The sequence below is a fragment of the Microcaecilia unicolor genome, chromosome 2 (genome assembly GCF_901765095.1).
Source record: "Microcaecilia unicolor chromosome 2, aMicUni1.1, whole genome shotgun sequence".
Lineage (NCBI taxonomy): Eukaryota > Metazoa > Chordata > Amphibia > Gymnophiona > Siphonopidae > Microcaecilia > Microcaecilia unicolor.
In genome coordinates, this window is record NC_044032.1 from 557,883,001 (window position 1) to 557,910,110 (window position 27,110).

The following is a 27,110-nucleotide window of genomic DNA, read 5'->3' on the forward strand; positions in this document are numbered from 1 at the left end:
ACAAGAGTGGGCAATTTACAAATAGCCCATTCTTGCAGTGAGAGCACCGTTTTACGCACAGAACTAACTTTGAAAAATTCCCTCCCCATGCATGACCCATATGCATTCATATATTTACGTAAACTTTACAGTCAACAGTTCACAAGAAGAGTCAGAAAACAGTGGAATCAATTTTAGCAATATACAAATTGGCTAAAAATGTCCTTTTGTGTTATTTAACATACAATCTTTTCAACGGCTGTTGAAGAGATTGTATGTTAAATAACGCACAAGGACATACAAATTGCAACTAATTATTGAGTATTTACGTAGAATATAACTTTGTGTGTTATTTAAAAGATCTTTACACTACAAAACAACAGTGAAAGTTGTATTCATGGTGATAGTGAAGCAGTTCTTGGTAGCATGTAGCTGTATATTTTTGTTAGCTACATAAGGTTTGCAGTGCTAGTGTTGGCACTGGTGTGCCTGTTGGAAGTGGTTTTGAACAGGGAATTGGCTGTTCCCTTTTGGTGAGGCAGTGTCATGCGCTCAGGCTTGTGGGAGATGTTAAGTGTTCAGCACACAGAGTGGAGGCTGTTCCACTTTCACTTGCCAGTTGTAATAGCATTCTTAATGGAAGACACACCGAAATCAATACTTCAGAGCAGCTGTTAACAGATTATTGTAATGGAGCCTAAATGAGGCATTAGTCTTGATTTTTTTTTTCAGTTTGGAAAAAATGCTTTTAAATTATAGTAACCAGAGGCATTTCATTTATATATATGTATATGTATATGTGGGGGTGTAGATATATATAAATAAACATAACTTCAGGGAATGACAGAAGAGATGCACAGAGAAAGGTAACTTCTGCTGGATGCTGAGGGCTGGAGTTAATTTCTGCAGGAGACTGGCCGGGTGCTCTTGCCACTGTTTCTGCATGGTGCATGTGGGCCACAGAGAGCCAAGGAGGGCAGGAGATCAAGTGGACAAGAGCCTCCTCTGAATTCACAGGGGCCATCCAAGCAACCAGGAGAAAAGCAGGATAAAGAAGGCTGATAAATGTTTCAGGAACAGCTGCAGGAAACAGCAAGAAACAGGACCCACATAGCAAAGAGAAAGAAATGTCTTCGCTGCTGAAGGAGGATCTGGAAAAGAAGCTCTTTAAACCAGAGGGACACACTTTGTACGCGTTTATTGAAATCGAGGGCACACCCAAGGAGAGATATTTCCTGTGTACAGCAGGTAACAGAAAACCTCTGCTTTATTCTCTAACTGTAAGTGAATGTGTGCCAAACTTTACACTAACTCCCTGTTTAACTGTTAACCAACTGCATCCTGGCTTCCTTATAGCTTTATAGATGTGTCAGTTTCTTACTCCATGCATTCGAACTTCCTTGACACACATATATACACATATGCACTGCAGCAGCTGGCTAGTGCTGCCACTATAGAAAATTTATTTATTTATTAGGATTTATTTACTGCCTTTTTGAAGGAATTCGCTCAAGGGGTTTGACTAACCATATCTGCACTGTTTGATAATATACTATGTTCATTAGCAAAAATAAATATTCTGTTCTAAAAAGTATGTAGAAGTTTGTATAATTATATTCTCTGCAAGACCTTGAGTTTTCCACTGTAAAGATCTCTTTGCTATTATAGCTATACTAATTACAATTATTCAATAAGAGAATATTCAAGTAGGACCAGAGAAAAAAGATCTACTGTTAACCAATGTTCCCTCTGATTCTTTCTGAGTGTGTACACAACACATACATTTGCAAATGAGCAGACTGGGGAGAGGAAGTGTGGCCTCATCCCAGTCATGTGCTGTTTATATCATGGCATTGCCACCTATCATTTCTAGAAATCAGAGGTCTCTTTCTCTCTCTTCCATTTTCTCTTGTTCTCTCTCTCTCTCTCTCTCTGTCTCTCTCTCTCTCTCTCTCTCTCTCTCTCTCTCTGTCTCTCTCTCTCTCTCTCACACCTAACTTCTCCCTGTTTCTCTTCTCAGCTTTTCTCCTCCTTTCATTGTCAGTTTTTTTCTTATTCTGCTGTAACTTTTCCTATATTTATCTTTTGCACCTCTAGCCCTTTTTCTTTTCTTCTACCCTTCTATAACTTTTCATTGTTTCCTGAATGATCCCATCCCCTTCATCTCATACTTATAATGTCTTCTTTTTCACCCTTCCACATCGTACTCCTTACTTCCATAAACCCTCCATTTCTCTCTTCCCCTTCCTCATTCACTCTCCTGTCTCTTTCCCCCTCTTTCTCAGCATCTAGCCCAGCTTCTACCCCCTCTTCCCCAACATCTACCCCATCTGTTTTCCCACTTCCCTAGAATTCAGTCTACCATACCTGTTTCTCTAAACATGTACCTCCTGCTTCTTCCCCCTTTTCTAGCATCTACTTCCTGCCTCTTCCCCACCACCTGCGTCTGTGCCCCTCTTCCCCACACCCCCCTTGTAGTCAGTGACAGATTAAGGGGGGCAGCAGATAGGATGGTCAGGGCCCAGGCCTAGAAGGGGCCCATACATAGTTAGATGATACCGTTTGGGGCCTAATATAGCTGTAATTCATACCTATCCCCAATGTTCATCCATCAACCTCCATTCCCCTTCCCTATCTGTTGCTTTGCTTCCTCTCATCTTCCTTATCATCTTCTCTTCCCTCAAGCTAACCAAACTGACCACCAGGAACCCATATGTCCTCTGTCTGTGTCAGCACTGAATTTTTAAAATTCATAGGATGGTACTTCCTGGCTACTTCTCACAATGTACTGTACAAAATCACTAGCTAGTCTGCAAGTTTTGAAATTATTCATGATGCTGCACAAACAGTGCAGAATAGTCAGCACCTGAGAAATGGTCTCCTGCTGCAGAGCACAAGGAAGACTAGAGCCCCTTACAGCTCCAGTCCTCATAAGGGATTATTTGCTATGAGAGGCCTGCTGACAGCTCAAGCATGACAGTTGGTGGCATTGGAGCCGACTCTGTGGGTGCTGTGGGTGCTTGAGCACCCCCAATATTGAGAAAATTCCTTGTATGTGTCCAGGGAGGGGTTATTTTCACTGGGCTTAGCACCCCCAATAATTCTGAAAAGTTGGCTCCTCTGGTTGGTGGTATTCTGGGTGGCAGTACATCTTACAGGAAAATTTAACAATTCACAATACAGTACGTGAACATCATCTTCATCTATGCAGGCATCTATTCACAATTATTTTCATATCACTCACATAGCTCTCAACACATGTTTTTATATAAAGGGTGGTTGATATATGAAATACTCTGCTGGGATGGATAGTGGAAGCTATAACATTAATGGGGCCTGATATTCAAAAGAGTTATGCTCCTGATTTTGAGAGTTATATTCCTCAATTGGTCTTTCTAAAAGTTTACTAAGACTGAGTGCCTAACTTCGGGGCCCTTTTACTAAAGGGTTGCCTCGTGGCAACCCGGAACTACCGCTGGCCCAACGCGGGTGCCAGTGTTAGTTCCACCCCCAGCTTGTGCCATTTCTGGTGCTACAGAAAATCAGACCTGATTTTCTAGCATTGAGGTTACCTGGCGGTAATCAATTAGTGCTAAGCGCTGCCCGGTTAGCGTGGGAGCCTTTTCCACCATCTCAGTCGGTGGCTGTAAGTCCTCCCCCCAAAATGGCCACAAGGCAAGTGCGAACTTACCGCAGGGCCATTTCTTTTTTTAGCCTTCTTACCCACTGCAGTAAAAGGGGCCCAGGGGTGCAGCAAAATCAGCAGCTGCTGCTAGCACAAAACCCCTTTTACCACAGCTTAGTAAAAGGGCCCCTTTAAACTCAAACTGTCACTAAACTTAGGAGCATAAAAAGTGGGTGGCAACATGGGCTGATTTAAGACAGTGAAAAAGGAGCTTAGCCCTGATTTTCAGTACTAGGCTCATAAATCTAGGCACAAGAATGACAGACTTAAATTTATAATGCTTACAATGCATGTGGTATCAAAACAAAATCTCTTATAAAGGGATAAGATAAATTTAGCAAATCAGCAAACAACTGCTTATCCCATGAATATTTTAATATGAATTGGACCATTAGATAGTGGTGACAGCCAAACTTCAAAGTCACACCATTCCCCAGTTCCTCATAGGTCCATTATTTTGAGATTTTCTGCCCTTTCTTTTTTTAAAGAAATTTTGCATTTTTAATATCTTAAGATCAATTTAGTAGACTGTAGTGAAAGTCACTTATCTTAAAAGGCTGTGGCATTCAGGCTGCCCCCTGACATGGAATAAGCAAAACAGTGGACGAGACCAAAAAAGAGGCCTGACCCGACGTGAATCGTGTTTTGGCCCAAAAAGGCCCACATCAGGAGTCTAGAAGATCTGTAGTGATTATCAAATGCAAACATCAAATAGTTTATCAAGAAACATACAGAGTTTTCAAACTATCCCCGGAAAAGAAAAACGTGCTGAACTCTGCTCTATAGCCAATGTACCGATCACTGATGCATTGACAATGTGCCCGTGCTGCCCGATTATCGCCAGGAATGCCTTCTCCCCACCCCCATGCTAGAAAATAAAAATTACATTCTAGCACAGGAAATGGCACCTGGCAAACGCAGAACTACCACAGGCCAGTGGCGTAGCCAGACCTGACATTTTGGGTGGGCCCAGCGCTAATATGGTGGGCACTATATATATAAGTGAGAGTAGCATTTCTTGAGATACTCCTAAATAATGCCTTAAAGTGCACTTGATGAAGAATTTCTAATAAACAGTCTGCCCAACAGCTGTCCAGCATCAATATAAACCACATACATACTCAAAGCCTATGTAGCAAACTTTAACACCACCAATTCTGAACACACAAATACTAATAACAGTACCTTTAAAAAGGCAGCAGTGAATATACACAACAGCAATACGCGTCTCACTGGAAAAGTCAGACTACTCAGACTGATATAGATCCAAACACAAACCACATGCCAGAAGAATCACTTTGGTCACAGGCAGAACACAGACCAACCCTCATCAATTGCCCAGCATCAGCTCTGTCCTTCCCTACCCCTCCATTCCTCCCTGTAGCCCGACATCAGTCCTACCCTTCCCTACTCACCTCATCCATCCCTATAACCTGGCATTAGCCCTACCCTTCCTTTCCTACCCCCCCCCCCCCCCATCCATCCATCCCTGTAGCCTGGCATCAGCCCTTCCTTTCTCTACACTACCCCCCATCTATCCCTATAACCTGGCATCAGCCCGACCCTACCCCCACCCCTCCCTGTAGCCTAGTGTCAGCCCTGTCCTACCCCCTACTCATCCCACCATTATGATGTTAAAAAAAAGCATTTACAAATTGTATTACCTGCAGTACTGGGCTGGGCTGAGAAAGAAAAGGAGAAATCAAACTCGGGTATACAAGTAAAGTATCACATACCATGTAAAATGAGTTTATCTTGCTGGGCAGACTGGAGGGACCATACAGGTTTTTATCTGTCGTCATTAACTATGTTATAACACCAGGCTTCCCAAAGGCAGATTACAGAAACAATTAAGAGGAACAGTTAAGATCAAGAAATAGAATATTCTCACTGAAACTTGTAGATAAATGAGCACAAAATACAAAGATTATCACTGCTATTTCTACCAGCTATAATAATTTTAAGCTGTTTTACTGATGTTCAATTTTTATTTTATATTTAAATCTAGATATAGGAAGGTTTCAAATAAATTAAAAAGCTGTTAAATAAGTAAAAAAAGAAAACAAAATCCCACCTTCACCTTTTAAGGCACTGTCTAATGCCTATCCAACTGAAACTGTTTTAGGCTTTTTACACATGGACTACACATTTATTTTGAAAATTCTTTTGCTAAAGGCCGTATAATGGACTAGATAGGAACACCCCATCTTCTGTTTTCTTCAACCTCCTTGTCCTGTCCTGTGTTGGGGACGGGTCGGGTGATAGCTCCTACAAGTGCCGCGGAGGTGGAACCCAGCAACTCACAAAGTCAGCGGGCCAGAACACACACAACATGTGCTGTGGGAACGGTCCCTTACCTTACCTCTACTACAGCCATGGCGCCAGCCCAGCAGTCAAAGAAGAACAGGTCACAGGAGTCAGCTTTCCACAACCAACCAAGGTCAAGCGCTGCTGCCGCCGAACAGCTGGGCTGCAGCAGCGAGTGCAGCCTGCAACACACACCGGACCTCCCCCCCCCCCCCCCCACCCGTGCTGCCGGTGCCTGCACTGCTTGAAGCCAAGAGAAGGAGCAGAACGTCGTCGAGAGAGCTCATCCCAGCCGCAGCGGCCTTGTGTGGTAAGCTATTTTACTACTACAATGGCTGCGGCTGAGCTCTCTGGACGACGTTCTGCTCCTTCTCTTGGCTTCAAGCAGTGCAGGCACCAGCAGCACGGGGGGGGGGGGGGGGAGACAGGAGACTGGGAGTGTGCAGACAGCAGGCAGCTGAGTGGGCTGAAAGCGGCAAGCAGGCGCCACCGGCGCCGCCAACTATCCGCAGCAAAGCAAGGCACGAATCTGATCCAGCCAACTGGCACCGCGTGCGCTGCAGGAACTAACCTGGCGATGAATGCACATAGGCGCCGTTTTTTCCATCCCCCCTAGCTACGCCGCCTATGCCACTGACAGGGCAGAACTGAAAGACTGTGCAGCACTCTCACTGCAGCCTAACCGGCACCTAGAAGACAACAACAGATTGGAGGAGCAGGACAAATTGGGTGGGCCTGAGCTGTGGGTGGGCCTGGGCCCACCCAGGCCCACCCGTAGCTATGCCCCTGCCACAGGCCACCTGAGCGCACTCAGTGGTAGTGCTGTTTTGCCGCATGCTACCCATGCAGTAGTCTTACCGTACCCTTTTAAAAGGGCCCCTATGTTTGGCTGAAAATAGAGCACAGAGTGCAAAGAATCCTTGGATGATAAAAGTGAAGAGATAGGAGAAAGCATGACCTAGCGGTATGTGTTTAAGTGTTTTCAGAGGCACTGGGGGTAATTCGATAATTTGGCACCTCAATTAAGGTACCCTAATGGAGCTTCAGGGCTGTCCAAGGACATTATAGAATACTAGGGGGTGTACCGAAATGTACTTATTTATTAGGATTTATTTACTGCCTTTTTGAAGGAATTCACTCAAGGCAGTGTACAGCAAGAGTAAGCCAAACATAAATGATAGACAATTACAGCAGTAAAAATATTCAAATAACAATACAAAGTATGGCGTAATATTCTTATCAATGTCAACACAATACATAATAAAACATTTGAATAGCCAGCGTAATGAATAAGCAAAGATGGAACACACATATGTAACAGAGTAAGAGGAGTTAGAAAATAAGGAGACTAATTTAAAGAAAATTGCACATGAAGTAAAAAAGGTGCTTAAATATTATCTCACAAACTCTTTGTATGTTTGTGTGAGACTAGCAAGTTAGTTACTTCTTCCATTAAAGGCCTGATTGAAAAGCCAAGTTTTCACCTGCATCCTGAAGTAGCTATAGTCTTATGTTAAGCAAAGCTTTTCAGGGAGTGCATTCCAGAGTGTGGGGGCTACTCTGGAGAAGGCTCGCTTACAGGTATCACATCGTGTAATGTCCTTCAGAGAGGGTGTAGTTAGGGATACTCCTTGGGAAGACCTTAGTGTCCTTGGAGGTGTGTAGAGGGTGATCCTGTTCTTCAAGTACTCAGGACTGTTTCCTCTAAGGGCCTTGAAGATCAGACAAGTTTTAAATTTAACCCTGTATTGTACTGGTAGCCAGTGAAGTTTGCAAAAATGTTGTGATGTGGTCACGTTGCTTATAACCTTCTATTAGTCTTGCTGCAGCATTCTGAATCAATTGGAGCTGATGCAGACCTTTTGTAGTCAGCCCAGTACAGAGTGCATTACAGTAATCCAGTCTTGATTTTATGATGGCATGCACAACTGAGACAAGATTTGCCTTCTCAATGTAAGAAGAGAGGCAGTGTGGTTGTCGCAGATGGTAGAAGCAGCTCTTGAAGGTTGCTTGGATTTGGGGGATCAGAGTAAGTGTTGAATCTAACTGTATTCCAAGGTTCCTGCCTTGTGATTTGAGGAGGGAGTTTATACTTTCCAAAAGAGATTTTGATGTTGGGTATGTGCCCTCTTGTGTTAGGGACCCAGAGAAGCTCGGTTTTACTTGGATTCAGACAACATTTATTGTTTTTAGCTCATTCTTGAATTGATGTTAGACAGGTAGTCAGTTTATTCAGGGCTGTGGTTCAGGTTCAATGGGTATGAATAGCTGCACATCATCCACATAGATGTAGAACTGAGTGTCCATCGACCAAATCAGCTCAGCTAGTGTCTTGAGGTAGATATTGAACAGAATAGATGTCAGAATTGATCCTTGTGGTACCCCACAGGTCAGTGCCCATGGTGGAGATGAGGTGCTGCCAAACAGTAAGGACTGTTTCCTTTCTGATTGATAGGATCTGAACCAAGCAAGTACTGTTCCATTGATATCTGTTTCTGCTAGTCATGCTAGCATGATATCGTGATCCACAGTGTCAAAAGCTGCTGAGAAATCTAGCAGTACTAACTGAGGCAAATCCCCTGTCTCAGTTTCTTTCAAGATCATCTAGTAGGGATATGAAGACCATTTCTGTTCCATAACCGGGTCTGAATCCAGATTGACATGGATCTAGCCAGTTACTGAGTTGAACACAGACGGTTTGTTCTATAAGTTTTCCTAGAAATGGGATGTTGAAAGTTACCAGCCAGTATCCAAGTTTGTCCTGGGCAAGGTTGTTATTCTTTAGGAAAGGATGCACCACTGCCCTTTTTAATACTATTGGTAGTTGCCCCTTCTATGAGGCCCATACTTGTCTGTTGCAGGAGTCGAGGAAGCATGTAGCTGGTCGAAGGTCTTCTCTGCTATTGGGTTAAAAGTATCTCATATGTCTGTGTCAGGAGGGGACGAATTTGTGCGCTCCTGGTTAACTGATTGGAGACTGGGTGGGACTACCTGTAAATCCTGAAAAAGACTTTTAATTGTGTTGGCAAAATATGCAGGAAAATCACTGCAGTTCAGTTTTGACTGGGCAGGCTGGTTCTGTTGTGGGAGTTAAAGTAGGCTGTTTACTATGCTGAACAGGTGCTTGGTTGAATTGACAGCCTGTGCGATGCATTGAGGGAAATATTATTTTTTGGTTGCTGTTAGGGCTTGGCAATACTTTGTCATGTGTTTCCTACAGATTAGCCTGTCCTCATCCAGGTGAAATTTATGCCATCTGCTTTCCAGTTTCCATCCTTCGTGCTTAAGGTTCCGAAGTTCTGGAGAAAGCCAAGGTGAGCATTTGTGAGTGAGGCATAAGACCTTTTTTTAGTGGTGCCATTTTCTCTAAGGTCTTGGCTAAATGTGTATTCCAAATGTCAACCTGTTCTGACACTGTAGTTGTCTTTTCATTCATATGTAGATAGTCCAAGGCCTCTAGAAAATTCTCAGCAATCAGCTTTTTCTTGTCTCTGATCTCCTTCCAAATTCTGGGAGGTGCCATTTGTTTCAGGTGGTCACTTAGAAAAAACTTAATTAGAAAATTGTCTGACCATGATAGGAGTGTAATTTCAATACTGCTATCCCAATATTCCTGAATGTCAACCCCTTTGTAGAATACGAAGTGTAGTATGTGACTCTTTTCATGGATTGGAGAATTAATCACCTGTGTGAATCCTAGTGCTGTCATCATGTCCAGGAAGGCAGCTGTGGTGGTATCTGGGGTTTCGATGTGTAGATTGAAATCTCCCATGATCACCATCCTAGGGTAATTCAGGGTCACTTGTGTAATCAGATCCACGAGTTCTTACACAGATGTGTTGTTATGAGGTGCTCAGTAGTGCTGTCCAGTTTATGATTCAAATCGATTCTTTGATTCGTTTTGGACGAATCGATTCGTTTAGGAAAAAAATTGGGATTTCCGATTTGCGATTTGCCCACCTCCCTCCCTCTCACCCGCTGTCACCCAAGCCGCTGTTACAGCTTCCCAGGTGGCTCACCTGCAGGCAGCTCTCGGATCCCACCTACCCACCCTCAGCTCCCCAACAACCTTCCTTTTGTTCCTGCCATCCTGGGGGGTTTAAATCTTTTACCTCAAGTTGCAGCGGTGGCAGTGAAACCAGCAGGCTCGTCTGTAGCCTTCCCTTCCCTCTCAGTGTCCTGCCTTCCTCTGATGTAATTTCCTCTTTCCGCGAGGGCGGGACACTGAGAGGGAAGGGAAGGCTACAGACGAGCCTGCTGGTTTCACTGCCATGCGACTTGAGGTAAAATAAAAGATTTAAACCACGCAGGGCAGCAGGAACGAAAAGGGGGATGTTGGGGGAGAAGAGGGCAGGGGAGAGAGAAGAAATGCTGGACATGGAGGGGAGGGCAGGGCCCAGGGAGAGAGGAGAAATCGCTGGACATGGAGGGGAGGGCAGGGGAGAGAGGAGAATTGATGGTCATGGATGGATGGAGGGGGACAGGGGAGAGAGGAGAATTGCTTGATATGGATGGATGGATGGATGGAGGAGAGGGCAGGGGAGAGAGGAGAGTTGCTGGATATGAATGGAGAAGAGGGCAGGAGAAATTCTGGACATGGATGGAGGGGAGGGAAGACAGGAAGGAGATGCACATGGAGGGGAGGGGAGAGAGGAGAAATGCTGGACATGGATGGGAGGGGATGAAAGGGGGCAAATGAGAATCGCTGGACATAGATGGGAGGGAAGGGCAGGGGAGAGAGGAGAAATGCTGGACATGGATGGAGTAGAGGACAGAGAAGAGAGGAGAAATGTTGGACAGGGATGGAGGGGAGGGAAGACAGAGGAAGGAGACGCACATGGATGGAGGGGAGGGGAGAGAGGAGAAATGCTGGACATGGATGGAGGGGAGGGAAGAGAGAGGAAGTGAGATGAACATGAATGTAACAAGTGTTATGTAGGTGTTTGACCTCTTGCACTTTTGCCTTCTCTTTGATTGATGGGGATTATAGTTTAGTCGAGCCAATGTATGCCAATCACTGATGTAAATTGTCATGCTAAAGTCTGCCATGCAGTATGCACAACTGATAGTATTCTATAACTTGCTTGCCTTACTAAGCAAAATGCCCATGATCTGCACACATTATCGCCCCCTTGTAATTTACACATGATGCGACTTAGGCGCACTCTTTCTAGAATAGTGCCTAGCACTTATACATGTGAATTGCACTAATTGGGGTCAATGGTGTGTTTAAGTGCTAGTATTCTATAGTATTCACACGTTATTGGCACCTAGCTTTAGGCATCAGCTAACAGAATTGCCTTTATTGTGTTTGTCAGAGGTGTGCCATAAATTAAAGGAACTTTATTTATTTATTATTTATTTATTCATACTTGTATCCCACAATTATCCAAAAATGAGTTTTGATTCAATGTGGCTTACATTTAACAGTTGTTAGAGATTATATTGATTCAATTACATTTACGAGGTTGTATGATGCTGTCCTTTACAGTCATTGGCAACATAACTATTAGTTCATATGGAATAGTTCTTGAGAAGATATGTCTTAGTTCATTTCTTAAACGAAAAGATGCCTTACAGTTACAGGTTGTGTTTTGTATTGTTGTTCCAGAATGATTAGTACATATTTTACTCATAGAATTTCCTGAAAAGGTAGGTCTTTAGGTTTTTTTCTGAACTAGAGGTAGTTCATGATGATTCTTATGACTACGGGAATTGAGTTCCACCATTTTGAGCCCAGGTAGCTAAATCCAACCGTGTAGATAGACTTGTATAGTATGGCACTCATTTTAGCAATCTATGGGGCCCTGTTACCAAGCCGCACTAAAACGTGGCCAGCACTGTTTTTAGCACGTGGGTTTTCCACACACTGTGCCCTCTTTTTAGCACAGTGGTAAAATGGCCGCATTTCCATATTTTTCTGTAATCGTCACCCACTAATTCCCCAATTAGTGTGTGGCCATTACCATGGGAACCCTTACCCACACCTACTTTGTTGGACTAAGGGCTCCCATGCTAACCCCATGTAATTGGACAGCAAGTGGCAATGTGCACGTGCTACCCGATTAGCTCAGGACACGCCTACTCTCCGCCCATAGTCACATCTCCCACACTGAAAAATAAAAAATATTTTTCAGCATGAAATTAGCACACACTGATGGACACACTAGGCAGGATGCCTCAGCATGTCCCACACCAGTGCTTTTTGCATCCGTCTTAGTAAAAGGATCCCTATGTTGGAACAACTTTCTGAACATTTGCTTGTTATAATGTTTGTATTCTTGTTATCCTAGCACACTGTCGTTTTTTGAGAAAATTTTCATTTTGCATTTAAAAATTAAACCAAACAAATGAGTAAATGTCCCAACAAAATGTATCTGCAGAGATGCTTGGTATGGCTACCTACACTGCAATAGGCTTTTCAAGATGATAATTATTGATGCGCTTCCCATTAAAGCTGGGTATGGTGTGTTGTTTCTTGCAATGGGTGCCTGCTTCAGGAGCTCCTGTAAGACTTTCCCCTACTATGATATCTCTTCTGTGACACTACATCTTCAAAGCTGCTATTGAATTTCTGGTTATGTTCTAGGAGGAAAAACAATTTAAATACATTTTGAAAACATAATCCCTGGCTTTGAAAAAGCCAATCAGATAATGCCTAAGAAATATCATTCCTCGGTGTCTTCTGTTTTTATTTTAAAGCTGTGATTTTTGTACAGCTAGTCAGATTGAAAAAAATCTGCAAATGCAGAGGCCAATGCCAATCCAATCCTATTGAGAATCCTCAATGCTAAAATATGTATACCCTGGAGGAAAGGAGAAACAGAGGTGATATGATACAGACGTTCAAATATTTGAAAGGTATTAATCCGCAAACAAACCTTTTCCAGAGATACGAAGGCGGTAGAATGAGAGGACATGAAATGAGATTGAAGGGGGGCAGACTCAAGAAAAATGTCAGGAAGTATTTTTTCACGGAGAGAGTGGTGGATGCTTGGAATGCCCTCCCGTGGGAGGTGGTGGAGATGATAACGGTAACAGAATTCAAACATGCGTGGGATAATTATAAAGGAATCCTGTTCAGAAGAAATGGATCCTCAGGAGCTTAGCCAAGATTGGATAACAGAGCCGGTAGTGGGAGGCGGGGTTGGTAGTTGGGAGGCGGGGATAGTGCTGGGCAGACTTGTATGGTCTGTGCCCTGAAAAAGACAGGTACAAATCAAGGTAAGGTGTACACAAAAAAGTGGCACATTTCTTGGGCAGACTGGATGGACCGTGCAGGTCTTTTTCTGCCGTCATCTACTATGTTACTATTAGCAAAAATTCATTATATGATGGGGAATACTTGGTATTGTGCCTTAGAAGTTGCAAATCAGGGTGTCATGCAACGTTTTTCATATTATTTACAAGCTACTGTCCCATTTAAATTCAGAATCTTCCTAAAATCTCACCCTTTTAAACCCTGAACTCTGCTGCATTTAATAATACTTTTGTTCATCTTAGCCATGCTATCTGTAATGTATTCCTGAAGCCTTTGTCCTTTCTGTATATCTTGACTAGATTGTAAGCTACAATGAACAGGGACTGTTTCTTTTATGTTTCTGAATGGTGCTTGTCTAGAAATGTAGGTACTGGTGGTAGTAGGAATAGTGCTGTCACTCAATATTTCATAATATGTACAAGACCAGTGATGGATGAAGGTTGAAATCTGATGAGATTACTTTATGATTCATATCTTTGTTGTACTACCTAGATGAAAGCAATGGTTTAATATCAAAACATTGAAGTCAAACTAAGAAAACTCACACACACACACAAATATATCAGTGACTAATGGTCAGACTTAAGTACCTGGTAAAAGGAGTGTAAAAATGCACAAATGCCTGCTAGTCAATTGTTTGCCAAAATTTTGAAAATTGCACACCTTTTGCACAAGGATTTAGCAGTACAGAAAAAGATATTGGTGATGCTTAGATCATGTGGAGGACCATTTTGGACAGAACATCCAAGTCAGAATTGGGACATCCTACTCATAACATCTAAAACAAAGTCCATCTCATAGCCATTTTCAATCAGGAAAACCGTTTCCTGTTCAAAAATACAAGAATGTCCAAAATGAACAGCCATTTTTCAAAATAAAATGTCCAAATTATGAACGCCAAAAAACTAGGGACAAGGACGTCTGGCAGCATTTGTACAAAAATGGCCACACAGACATCCCTACAGAGCAGAGGGGCAGCCTAGTGGTCAATACAGTGGACTTCAAATCCAGGGCACTCAGGTTCATATTCCACTACAACTCTGTTATTTTCAGTGGTGAGCCCTCTACTGCAGCACCTCAATAGCCCTCAGGCTTGCAGGTGTCTTTAATATTTAGGTGCAGTAGGCATCTTTCTGTTTCTGGAGGGTTCACAATTTAAAGATTAACAAAAAAAGAGAAAACTGAAGTTGGATTTGAACCTGGGTCCCCTGGTTTATAGTTCACTGCACTGACCACTGAGCTACTCTTCAGACCTGCTTGCTGGTGTGTTCAGAATGCCCATAATACCTGATGTTGTCAGGGAGCCTGGTTTCCCTTTTCTGGTGTCACTTAGTACCACTGGGGTATTAAGGAGCGACCATGCCTTAATCCCTCCAACAGTCACCTACTCAATCAGGGCACCTGGATGTGATTGAAAAAGGTCTAACTTAGTACGCCCTTCTTTTTCAACTTGGATGTTTCTTCCCATTTGTTTATTGCTGTTGGACGTCCTAAATTTGGCCCTCCCTTTTCTGCATGAGGAGAAGGTGCTTTTTCTTGCCATCTCCTCATTCGCTCGGTCTTAGAGACCTATTTTTTGTGCTTTCTGGCTATTTTTTCGATTTCTTTATAGTGTACCTGCTGTTGGAACTTTATTTTCCTTCCCTTTAATTTCTTTAGAGATTTTTTGCCCGGTTTTAAGTTTTATTTCTTTTTCTGACAGCATTAGGCTGTTTTTAGAACCTGACTTCGACTGGGGGTTTTCCCTTTCCTTTTCTGTGCCTTTGCCCCTAGGCACCATCGCATCATTTAATTTAGCTGACAAAGTTTTTCTGTCCATGTCCATGAAGATTCCCAGTGGCTTCAAGTGCTGTACCAGTGCAATCGGACAATCTCTGGGATGGACACCCATTCTTGGTGTCTGCAGTGTCTTGGGCCCAACCCAGCTTTCCAGAGAGGCTCAACAAGAGAGGATTTTTTGAGCCAAGTCTGGTTCCTCGATGTCGGTATTGAGGTCAGAGGCATCAGCATCGACGAGCATCGCACCGGCATCCAGAGTGTCGGTAAGCATGGCTGGTACTAGACCTTTAGACACTGGGAGCAGTGAAGCATCGAGTGGGTCTCCACCTGCCTCGAGGCCTCCTGCTGTGCAGGTCCCCTGGGACCGTCCATCTTCGGACCCGACCCCAAGGTGACTTGAGGGTTCGACATCATCCTCGTTGGCACTGAGGAGCCTTTATGACACACTTCAGGCAAAGGCTAAGAAGCATCGTCATCGGTCACCCTCGACACATGGTGCCAGGAGCTCCAGGGTGTCGATGGATTCGGCACCCAAGAAGTATTGGCACCTGAAGGATCACTCCCCCTCCATACAGGAGGTACCGATGCATCTGTCTCTCAGCAGCCAAGATCCAGCTCCCACAGTGACCCCAGCGGTTCTGCAACCTGTGCCTCAGCCGGCACCCCAGCTTTTCCTGATGTTGACCCTCGATGAGCACATCTGGGCCTTGCTCCCTGAACTGCTGGATGGCCTTATGCAATAGTGTGCATTGGCATCAGGGATGCTTGCACCTACACTGCCTCCTGTTGCGGCCCCACCTGGCCCTCATCCTGCGGTGCGGCCTCAGACGCCAGCACCACTGGTGGCACCGTTATCGACAGCCACCCAAGCCGGCATTCCTTCAACATCTCCTCTTAAGGAGGCTGTGACTGCCCCTCTCCACAAGGTACTCAGGGAAGTCCTTGTTAGGAACTGGGAGTCCCCTCTGTCAGTCCCTGTCATGCCCAAGAAGATTGACACCCAGTACTGGCTCCAAGTGCCTGCCTGTCTGACATTGCTGCCTGGATGTCTCACCGCCATCTGAAATGAAACATGACGAAGACTGAGCTTCTTGTCTTTCCCCCTAAAACCACCTCTCCTGTTCCCCCATTCTCTATCTCTGTGGATAACACTCTCATCCTCCCTGTCTCATCAGCTCGTAACCCTGGAGTTATCTTTGACTCGTCTCTCTCTTTCTCTGCACATATCCAACAGACTGCTAAAACCTGTCATTTCATTCTCTATAATATTTTATTTATTTATTATTACATTTGTACCCCACGCTTTCCCACTCAAAGCAGGTTCAATTTCGGCTTACATAATATCACCAAAATTCATCCTTTCCTTTATGAGCACACTACCAAAACCCTTATCCACACTCTTATCACCTCTCGCTTAGACTATTGCAACTTGCTTCTCACAGGACTCCCACTAAGCCATCTTTCTCCCCTTCAATCTGTTCAAAACTTTGCTACATGACTTGTATTCCACCAGTGTCACTATACTTATATTAGCCCTCTCCTCAAGTCACTTCATTGGCACCCTATCCATTTCTGCATACAGTTCAAACTCCTCTTATTGATTTACAAATACATTCACTCTGCAGCTCCTCACTACCTCTCCACTCTCATCTCTCCCTACTCTCTTCTCTGGGAACTCTGTTCATTGGGTAAATCTGTCTTATCTGTGCCCTTCCACTGGAAGTCTGGAGTTGGCATTGGAAGAGAAGGGCACAGATAAGAGAGTTTTACCCAATGAACAGAGTTCCCAGGGAAGAGAGTAGGGAGAGAAAACCTTTCATTGGACCCAACCTGTGCTCCTAATTATTGCCCCATCTCCCTCCTCCCTTTCCTGTCCAAGATACTGGAACATGCTATTCACTGTCGTTGCTGCACCATATGCCTAGAATAGACTTCCTGAGCCAGTACCTCACACTCCATCTCTGGCCATCTTCAAATCTAAGTTAAAAACCCAACTTTTTGATGTTGCTTGTATAATACCCTTGTATGTTTTATCTTGCCCACCTTATTAATTCTCTTATCCTGGTTTGGTGGCACTTGCAGCATATAGCAGGCATGAAGGCACTGTTCCAAGTTCTAATCCCATAACAAAGCAATGGCAAAACAGATGTCTGTCGGGTTTCAGAGAGCCACAGATAAGTGCTATCTCTGTTTTAGTTTTGAATTTACCGCCAGTCATTCAGCATAATGGGTATCAAATGATTAATTAAGCATTATTTTTTTGAATGTCACATGTTATTTGGATGGAGGGGGGGGGGTTTGTCAATGATTACACTGAGCACCAAAGGGTTTCTAAATACAGGCTCCTGAAAGTGAGCAGTTCAGCGTGGACCCGGTGATTTATGAGACTTTTCCCCCCATTTTTTCCTTCCATATGGACATTGATTTATTTATGTGCACTGTGAACCACTAGTCCATTATTAGTTGATATTATGCTCAAAGCTGTTACAGAGGACTGACTTCTCTTTCTTTTAGTTGGCACACAGATAATAGGAAGTGCCTGTACTGATGTAACCAGTTTTTATTTGAAACTTGACTGTTCTGGGCTCTGATTGGCCTGGAGTTTGAACTTACCCAGCAAATGCTGGCTGTTGCTTCAGTTTCAACCTGAGAGAGAGCTCTTTGCTGAAGCCCTGTAAAAGACAGTTATATTTGATAACTGGTGAAGAGCTGTATATGTCCTGATCTCTCCAGGTACTTTCTAAGAAGTATGCAAATGTTTAGTTAGCTTTCTAATTGATCCATTTTTTTCAGTTACATGTTACTGTTTGCTATTTGCACATTTTTTTGTCCAATGGATTGTCTCTTCATGTTCAAGTGTACAGCACTGTGTACATGTAGTAGCGCTATAAAAATGATAAGTAGTAGTAGTAGTACTGTTCCAAATTCTGAGAATAAACACATTTGTTTGTTTGTTCTGCCTGTCTGGACTGATAAAGAATCCTGGTGGTTTGTGTGTTGGGTCTGTGAATGCTTTCTGGGAACTGTAGGACTACTTGGAGTGTGGCTTCAGTAACCTAAAAATCACTGAGGATAATTTGAGAGCAGGAGACTCGCCCAGAGGTGGTTATGACCCAGTCGGTGGGAGGCGGATGCTAGTGTAGAGCACAAGTGGTAGGTGCAGGCAGACCTGAGCTGTGCTGGGGATAGATCCTCTAAGTGGCCGCTGGGTAACCCCAGGCGGATGGCTAGACGTTTTGTGACAGAGGGGTTAATGTTTACTTAGTGAGGGTCTGTGAAAAAAAGCCAGGTATTATGTTAGCACTGAATGTATGAATAGGATGGATCTATACTAATTAGGCTTGTTCAGTTTTCCCACTAGGCGTATTGATGTTCTATTGCAATGTGTATAATGCTGGCTTTGTAAGCCCTTGTTGTGTGACTTCTGGAATTTGTGCAATTATGATACAATAGATTTGCTTTATAGGTCCTGAGTGACTTTTTTAAGGTTTTGTATTACTTCATAATATGCCTAATACTAGATTTTAGATTTGGATTTGGAATTAGATCACAGCATTCGCAGTAGTAGCTCAAGGTGAGTTACATTCAGGTGTACTAAATATTTTCCTGTCCTTGGAGGGCTTACAGTCAAAATTTGTACCTGAGGCAATGAAGGTGTAAGTGACTTGTCTGTGATCTCAAGGCGCAGCAGTTGGATTTGAACCCTGGTTTTCCTGGTTCTCAGTCTGCTGCACTAACCATTAGGTGCAGCTAATATAGATAATACATAATCCAAACATGTTTAGTAACTCAACAATAAACTAAAGGGTAGTGAACCTGAAACCTGATGGCCATTTGGCAACCTACTGGGACACTGGGGGGCAAATGATTTTATCACTGCCACTAACCATTGGATTTCTGTCCAGTGCTGTTGAACATCACTGTTCACGTGGCCAAGAGGAAGATGCTGGATTGCGGAGCTAGGGCTGACTGGGAGTGTTAATGTACCAGCATATATTTCCTGAATGCTGCAAATATTATTCTGTTTAAGATGTTCTATTTTGGTGCTTTATTTTTTTACTTTTTTGGCTTATAATTACATAAGTACATAAGTAATGCCACACTGGGAAAAGACCAAGGGTCCATCGAGCCCAGCATCCTGTCCACGAAAGCGGCCAATCCAGACCAAGGGCACCTGGCGAGCTTCCCAAACGTACAAACATTCTATACGTTATTCCTGGAATTGTGGATTTTTCCCAAGTCCATTTAATAGTGGTTTATGGACTTGTTCTTTAGGAAACCGTCTTACCCCTTTTTAAACTCTGCTAAGCTAACTGCCTTCACCACATTCTCTGGCAACAAATTCCAGAGTTTAATTACACGTTGGGTGAAGAAACTTTTTCTCCGATTTGTTTTAAATTTACCAATAGAAATCAAACAAAATAAAACATGGAAAAGAAAATAAGATGATACCTTTTTTATTGGACATAACTTAATACATTTCTTGATTAGCTTTCGAAGGTTGCCCTTCTTCGTCAGATCGGAAATAAGCAAATGTGGTAGCAGATAGTATATATAAGTGAGACATCCAAGCATTACTTTGACAGTCTGACAGAGTGGGAGGGTGGGGGTGGGTAGGAGGTATGCATGGGGACATCAAAGCATTTCATTGATATTCTAACAGGATGGGTGTGGGTAGGTGAGAGGAGGGTGATAAACAGAGAAATACAATTTTATGGTTTATAATGGGCTAGAAATTTCTATTGATAACCTTAAGAGTGGACTAACACGGCTACCGCACCTCTCTACTTTTAAATTTACTACACTAGTTTCATCGCATGCCCCCTAGTCCTAGTATTTTTGGAAAGCGTGAACAGACGCTTCACATCCACCCGTTCCACTCCACTCATTATTTTATATGCCTCTATCATGTCTCCCCTCAGCCGTCTCTTCTCCAAACTGAAAAGCCCTAGCCTCCTTAGTCTTTCTTCATAAGGAAGTTGTCCCATCCCCGCTATCATTTTAGTCGCCCTTCGCTGCACCTTTTCCAATTCTACTATATCTTTCTTGGAGTGTGTTTAGTGTACATACTACCATTAGTAACAGAGGTACTGGAAGGTGGAGGGAGGCAGCTGGTGCAGCTGCATCATCAGAGTGACACAGCACACAGCAAAGGGGTTCTTCTCTGCTGTATCCAAAAGTGCTCCCACAGGCACATGTGTCATTACCCCAAAGATTTAAATTTGTCCTGCCATGCCCCATTCCACTCTGCATTAGCTCTGCCCCAGCCTAACCCCAGTTTAGCCTCCCCAAACATCTATGTTACTAACCGCCTATGTCAAAAAGTGATGAAAAATAGCAAGGCATATCAAGTCAATGCCCTAGCCCCAGTAGGGCAGGCCCTTAGTTGGTAGAGCAGTCCCACAGGTGCTCTGGCAAGGATGTCCATAGTGAGTCTCTTTCAATGCAGACAGTCCTGAACAGCTGCAGTAAAATCATCCATGTAGAGGTGGAGCCAGCCTCAATTTGCCTATGCTAGGTCTTTCTTTTTACTACCTTCCAGTCATCTTGGTAATCATGATGTCTCCATTATAATGAACAAACCAGCGGAGACGTGGTCTTACCTTGTCTTCCACTTTAGGTTGTTTGTTGCAAAATTTTTTAATGGTTTCATTGTATCAGTGATTGAATAAAGAGATGCTAAGATTCATGGGCAAGCATTTCATCTGGAACACTTCCAGCTAGTGCAAGTCCTCAGGTAGTAATGTTCATGTTTCTGATGCATAGAGAAGGACTGGCTTGACTGCAGCATTAAAAACTCTCATTATGGTCTTCAGTGTAAACACTGTGCTTCTTCCACAGGCACCATTTTAGAATAGTGAAAGCCGCTTGGGCGCTACCAATTCTGACTGCAGTATTTTATTTATCCGCATTTCTATTCTGCACAATCCTACATTATCTTAGATATTTAAATTGTCACCTGGTCTGTTGACTCAACACAATCTAGCAGGTCTGCTTTCAAGTTGTCTGATGACATACACTTGGTTTCTTTGCATGAATATGTAAGTCTAGTTTTCCTGCTCTTTATATGATTATATCCAGCATCTCTCGGACATTGGATTGATTCTTCCATAAAACAATATCATTCAGCATATTCTGCATTGGTAAGTGTCAGGCCATCAGCACCACATTCCACACCCACACACCCAGCCAAACTTTGCTTCATGACCCAATCAATGACCACATTGAATAGCAATGATGACAATACATATCTTTGTTTTACACCTGTTTGGACAATGAAGCGGTTGGATTTTTCGCTATTCATTTATATTCTGCATGATGTATGGTCATAGAAGACAGAAATAATTCATACTAATTTCTGTAAGATTCCAGTAACCCAAAGTGCTTTCCACATAGATTTCCTATGGATGCTGTCAAAGGTGCTTTTGAAGTCAATTTTGTGATGGCTATTTTTCTGTATCTTATCCTCTCTTCAAATATTTGCCTAACAGAAAAGGTTTTATCTATGCAGCTCCAGTCTGGTCTGAAGCCTCTTGAGTGTTGGCTTCCCGCATTGACCACAGGCAGGCTCTGATTATTTCAGCAAGCACTTTTCCAATAACTAATAGGAAGTTGATTTTCCTGTAGTTCTTACATTTGGTCTTATTGCCTTTTTAAGATTAGGTACTATGTCTTTTTTTTATTATTATTATTATTTATTTATTGAATTTCAAATTTTACAAGTACACAAACTTGATGAGAAAATTGGCAAAATGAGGTTACAATGTCAGGAAAAAACATACTATTTTATAAGAGTCTCCTCAAACCAATATAAGTCCACATTGAGGAGTTCAAAATACAATTATTGTTGAAGATATAACAGGCAAAAAAAGAAATCAGTTACAAAGAGTAGGCGGATGTAAGTTAGACACTACTTTTAATTCCAAACATTATTACTAGTTGGAGAAGTTAATCCAACTGTCCTTCTAGATGTAATAAATGTCTCTAGTTGGGAGGAATCATAAAACACAAATTTTTCAGACCGGTAGGTAACTAAACATTTGCACGGAAATTTTAAAAAGAAAGTTGCTCCCATTTGAATCGTTTCCTGCTTCTTCTGAAGAAATCTTTTTCGACGCATCTGTGTTTCCCTCGATACATCGGGGTATACATTGATTTTTAATCCCTTGAAAGTCTTTTCACGATATTTATAAAATAATTTTAATATCCAAAGTTTGTCCGGAGACAAAGCAACCGTAGCCACTAATGTAGCCGGTGTTACTTGATCTGTATCTGAGGATTCTAACAGAGCTGATACAACAAGAGGTTGATTTTCTAATATTTGTTGGTTCCTAGGTGGGAGATAGAAAACTTGTGCTAATGGAGGTATATTCTCCTCATTTATCTGAAGAATTTCTTTGAAGTATAGTTTTAACATCTCCCTTGGAGCCATCGTAGTCAAATAAGGAAAGTTTATAAATCGTAAATTATTACTCCTAGAAAGAGTCTTTTTTTTTTTTTGTTACATTTGTACCCCGCGCTTTCCCACTCATGGCAGGCTCAATGCGGCTTACATGGGGCAATGGAGGGTTAAGTGACTTGAGTCACAAGGAGCTGCCTGTGCCTGAAGCGGGAATTCAACTCAGTTCCTCAGAACCAGAGTCCACCACCCTAACCACTAGGCCACTCCTCCACTAGTCAACTAGTTTCCAATCAGTAGCAACACATTGTTTAGTCCATATAATAGAGAATAATCCATATAGGTTGTCAATGACAACACTTGTTTTCCAGGCTTCCACACAGACCTGATCTAGTCCAGCTGCCTTGCCATTCCTGAGTTGTTTGATGTCTTGAGCAATCTCAGTTTTAGTTAGTCCCTCATCATTCACATTACCAGGAGTTACTTCCTCATTTTCTAGATCATGGTCAAGTGTAGTTGGTGGGTCATAATTTAACAGTGATTCAAAGTGCCTCAGCAGTGGTTTTGGTAATTCTTCATTATGCATCGCAGACATTCATAGATGGCTGGCTACACTTGCCTGTGAGTGCTTTGAACGTCAAAAAAAGTGATCACCCATCCAGCAGCAACTTTCATGTCCACGGCAACTTTGTTCCAAAAAATTATTCCTGTCACTTTTCAACTTCTTTCAAATTTCTTTGGTAAATTCTCTTGCTTTTGTTGGATTCAAAAATTTAGCAGCATTCCTCTGTTCTACAAGTTCAATGATTTTGTCTAAAATTTGTTTCTGTTGCCTGTTGTCTTGGCCTATTCATGCCACTCTAGCTGTTGCTGCCTGGCGTAATCAACTGCCCTGTCAGACTCTTATTTCCACTGAGTGTATTTTCACAAAAAAAAAGAGTAAAAATAAAACTATTTTTCTCCTTTAGCATTAGCTCCTTAGTCTGTTCATGCCACTGTTTTGTTTTTTTGCTGTGCCTCATTTTTGGTTCCTTGGCCTATTCATGTCACTCTAGCTGTTGCTGCCCAGAGTGATTAGCTATGCTGTCATGCTCTTGTTTCCATATTTAAATTCTTGGTTGAGGGCTAAGGCTTGGAAATTAATTATAAGAGCCACAAAGCTGAAAGTTTATATAGCAAAGATAAGCTAAACAAGAATCTCTTATATCATTGGTAACACCAAACTAGTGCGCCATATAACCAGGAAGTTATACTGCTACTAACCAAACTATTCTCATATCTGAGTGTAGAGAAGAGTGCCTTCAGAGATTTTCACACCCACTTAGTGGTCCATATTAACTGCTCACGGGTGACATAGCACTTCTTTCATCGGCCTACTCTCTTTTTGTTAGATAGTGCAAAATGTGCTATTCATGTCTTGTGATGTGCTCAAACCAAATTAAAGTCTTAACTCCAACTAACAATGGCTAGCTGTACTAAAGAGATACAGGTTACAAAAAATTATAACATCTTAAAAGCCCCACGTCCTGAGCTTCCGGACGCCCAGGACTTCATAAAATGATTTCACAGAAGTAAAACATCACAGAGATATCGCGTTCCAGATTAACGGCATTGCTATTGGAGCCTTTATAAGAGCTACAACAATGAAACACCAATAAGGCTGGCATTAACCATGAGAGAAAGGCAGCTTTAACCCGAGTCCCTGAAGAAAGCTGATTGAAACCCGTGGCGTTGGCTGATTCCAGGGGAGAGCAGTCCTTTTTATTACTTCTGTGAAAATATTTTATGAAGCCCTGGGCGACCGGAAGCTCAGGACGCAGGGCTTTTAAGATGTTATCATTTTTTTGTAACTTGTATCTCTTTAGTACCGCTAACAATCAAGGAAAGGCTGTCAGAGGACAGAACAATGTTGCCTGTCAGCAGTTAATGTGGACCGCTAAGTGAGTGTAAAAATCTCTAAGGGCATTCTTTTCTACACTCATATATGAAAATAGTTTCGTTAGTAGCAGTATAACTTCCTGGTTCTACGGAGCAAACGTTTATATAGGGCAATCAATACATTTGCACCAGTCCTATTTAAATGGCAAAAATTCTGGATTACTGTAACAATGTTATGTACCTATGTTAGTACAATGGCTGGTTTGATTTAGCTAATTATTGTCACAATAAGCGGTAGTGCACAGCTTTAGAGGACCTACATCCAATGCAGATGCAGATCGAATTCTTTGTTTATCTATGCAACTTATCAAATAGTGTAGAGACCCCTAATGGCTCTACCAGTTTTAAGAGGTGACATTTTATGCCACTCAGAATTTTCTAGTATTGGGAAGATTCTCCTTACCAACGAGGCAATGGTAAGCAGAAGTCCTCAGACTGGAGAGAAAATGGACTGGTGTAAATATCACAGCTCAAGGGCAGTTTTGTGTCTTTGGCTGGCTTAGTTGATGTACTACCACAGTATTTTGTGCTTTGGCTAGCTAAGCCAATACACTACTGGCAAGTACAGTAAATATATGAAGGAGCCAGGAACAAAAGGATGCCTCTGAGCAAAGAAGAGATATGGGTTTCCATGTTCATGAATGACAAGAAGATTCACAGTATAATCCTAGGAGTTGGATCCAGAAGGGCAAGAGTTCTACAGGAAGAGGTGCCTACTTTCCAAGTCTGCATCCAGCCTCAGCAACTCAAACATAGTTGATCGGTGGTCGACAAGAATATAGGGATTCCCTTTCCCTAGTGCAGTGTTCTTCAATGCAAGGCCCATGGGACCTCTGGGGCAGCCCCATTGTCTTTCTGGGGGGGGGGGGGGTCTGCTATTCTGCCTCTCTACCCAGGCTCAGGATAGAAAGGGGAAAGTGAATGAGGGGAAGAGCTGCATGCTTGAAGATATTTGGCGACTCTCCTTCAGTTCATTAGAATCCAAAATGCCCCAGCTTAAAAATTAATGAAGTCCACTAACTTTGAGCGCCATTTATCGAATAGCGCTTAGCACTTTTTTCAATGCTATTTATAGAATTTAATCCTATACTACAAGCAGTGGCATAACTACGGGTGGGCACAGGCCTACCCATTCTTGGCTCAGGTCTACCCAGCGGTGGCACCTCACATCAATATCTCTCCTCCTCCACGGCATCCCAGCATCTGGCCACCGGTCGCTGAACCCCGCCCCTCCACGATGTACCTTACAGGCGTCCCCGGTGCCTGCATTGATTCATAATTGCTGCCTGCACCGGCCCCACAGGCTTCCATCAGCCAGGTCCTGCCCTCGCTTTCATCATTTCCTGTCTGGTGGGAAGCCTGTGGAGTTGGCACAGACAGCAATAATTTAATCACTGCAGGCACCGGGGACACCTGTAAGGTACACCAGGGAGGGGCGGGGTTAAGTGACGGGCGGTTAGACGCCAGGACACCGCGGAGAAGAGATGTTGATGTGGGGTAAGTGAAAAATAAAATCTATAATTTCTTTTCTATATCTCTGGGGGGGGGGGGGGGGCTGTTGAGGGCCATGTCATGCCATGGAAGGGCCCATCTAAGTTAGCTCTAGACCCATCCAAAATACTGGGTCTGGCTACGCCACTGACTACAAGAGGGAAGGTAGATCAAGTACAGTTTTGGAATACTATTGCATCTGTTACACCTAACCACCTGAATGAACAAATAGCTTGGTTAAACAACTGGAATACTGTCTGTGATCAGGCCTTTGCTAATCTACAAAGTTAAAAGATAAGAAGCAAAACAATAAATGGTTTAACTTTGAGTTAACTACTTTAAAAAAGAAATGTAGAAAACTGAAACTGAGTTGGCACAAAAAATCAAATGATCTCAACAAACAGAATTGGAGGAAAGCTGTAAAAATATATAAAAATGCAATAGCAGAATCAAAAAAGGCTTATTTCTCTTACACAATCAATAGAGATCTTCCTAATGTGAGAACATTTTTTCAAACAATAAATGATTTTACCAATACAAGCCTTATTTGTAGTAAATCAGGTGAGTTACCACCTACAGCCTCTCAATTGGCAATGTATTTTAATTCAAAATAGAGAAACTTTACTCAAGTTTACAAACTAGAGTGAATTTAAGAAAAGTTATTCAGCTATTTGTATAACAGCTGACTATTATCCTGTTGCCATAATATAGCACTCCTTTCCCCTGACATTAATAGATGTTGACAAATTAATTAAAAAGTTTTCAAAATCACACTGCATACTAGATAATTGTCCCATATATTTAATGAAATCTGCACCAATAAGTTTCAGGTGTGTACTTTTATTATGGCTTGAATCCCATTTTACATCTGGGGAGGAATTTCTGAAATATTTTGGTAAAATTATCCTAACTCCAATTAGGAAAAACCCAACTATTTAAAATCATGGAAGGATTGGTAATTAAATACCTGGAAAGTTATTTGGATCAATTTAATCTTTTCCATGCCTCTCAGTTGGGTTTCCAAGCACTGCATAGCACAGAGACTTTATTATGCATATTGATTGCTCAAGTTAAACAAATTATAAGTAATGGCAATCAAGTGTTCAGTTTTGGAGGCCATATCTTGCTAAAGATGTAAGAAGACTTGAAGTGGTCCAGAGGAAGGCAACAAGAATGATATGGGGCTTGCGCCAAATGACATATGAGAAGAGACTGGAAGACGTGAATATGTATACTCTAGAGGAGAGGAGGGGCAGGGAAGATATGATGCA

General features: G+C 42.6%; 1 protein-coding gene across 1 annotated transcript in view; it reads left to right on the plus strand.

The window, feature by feature from the left end:
- The first annotated feature begins 1,106 nt into the window (after positions 1-1,106).
- The window catches only part of EXOC1L (exocyst complex component 1 like), a 65,329-nt gene continuing 39,325 nt past the window's right edge, over positions 1,107-27,110 (plus strand). The window contains 1 exon segment of the mRNA XM_030192207.1: positions 1,107-1,227. Coding sequence (XP_030048067.1) covers positions 1,107-1,227 — 121 coding nt within the window.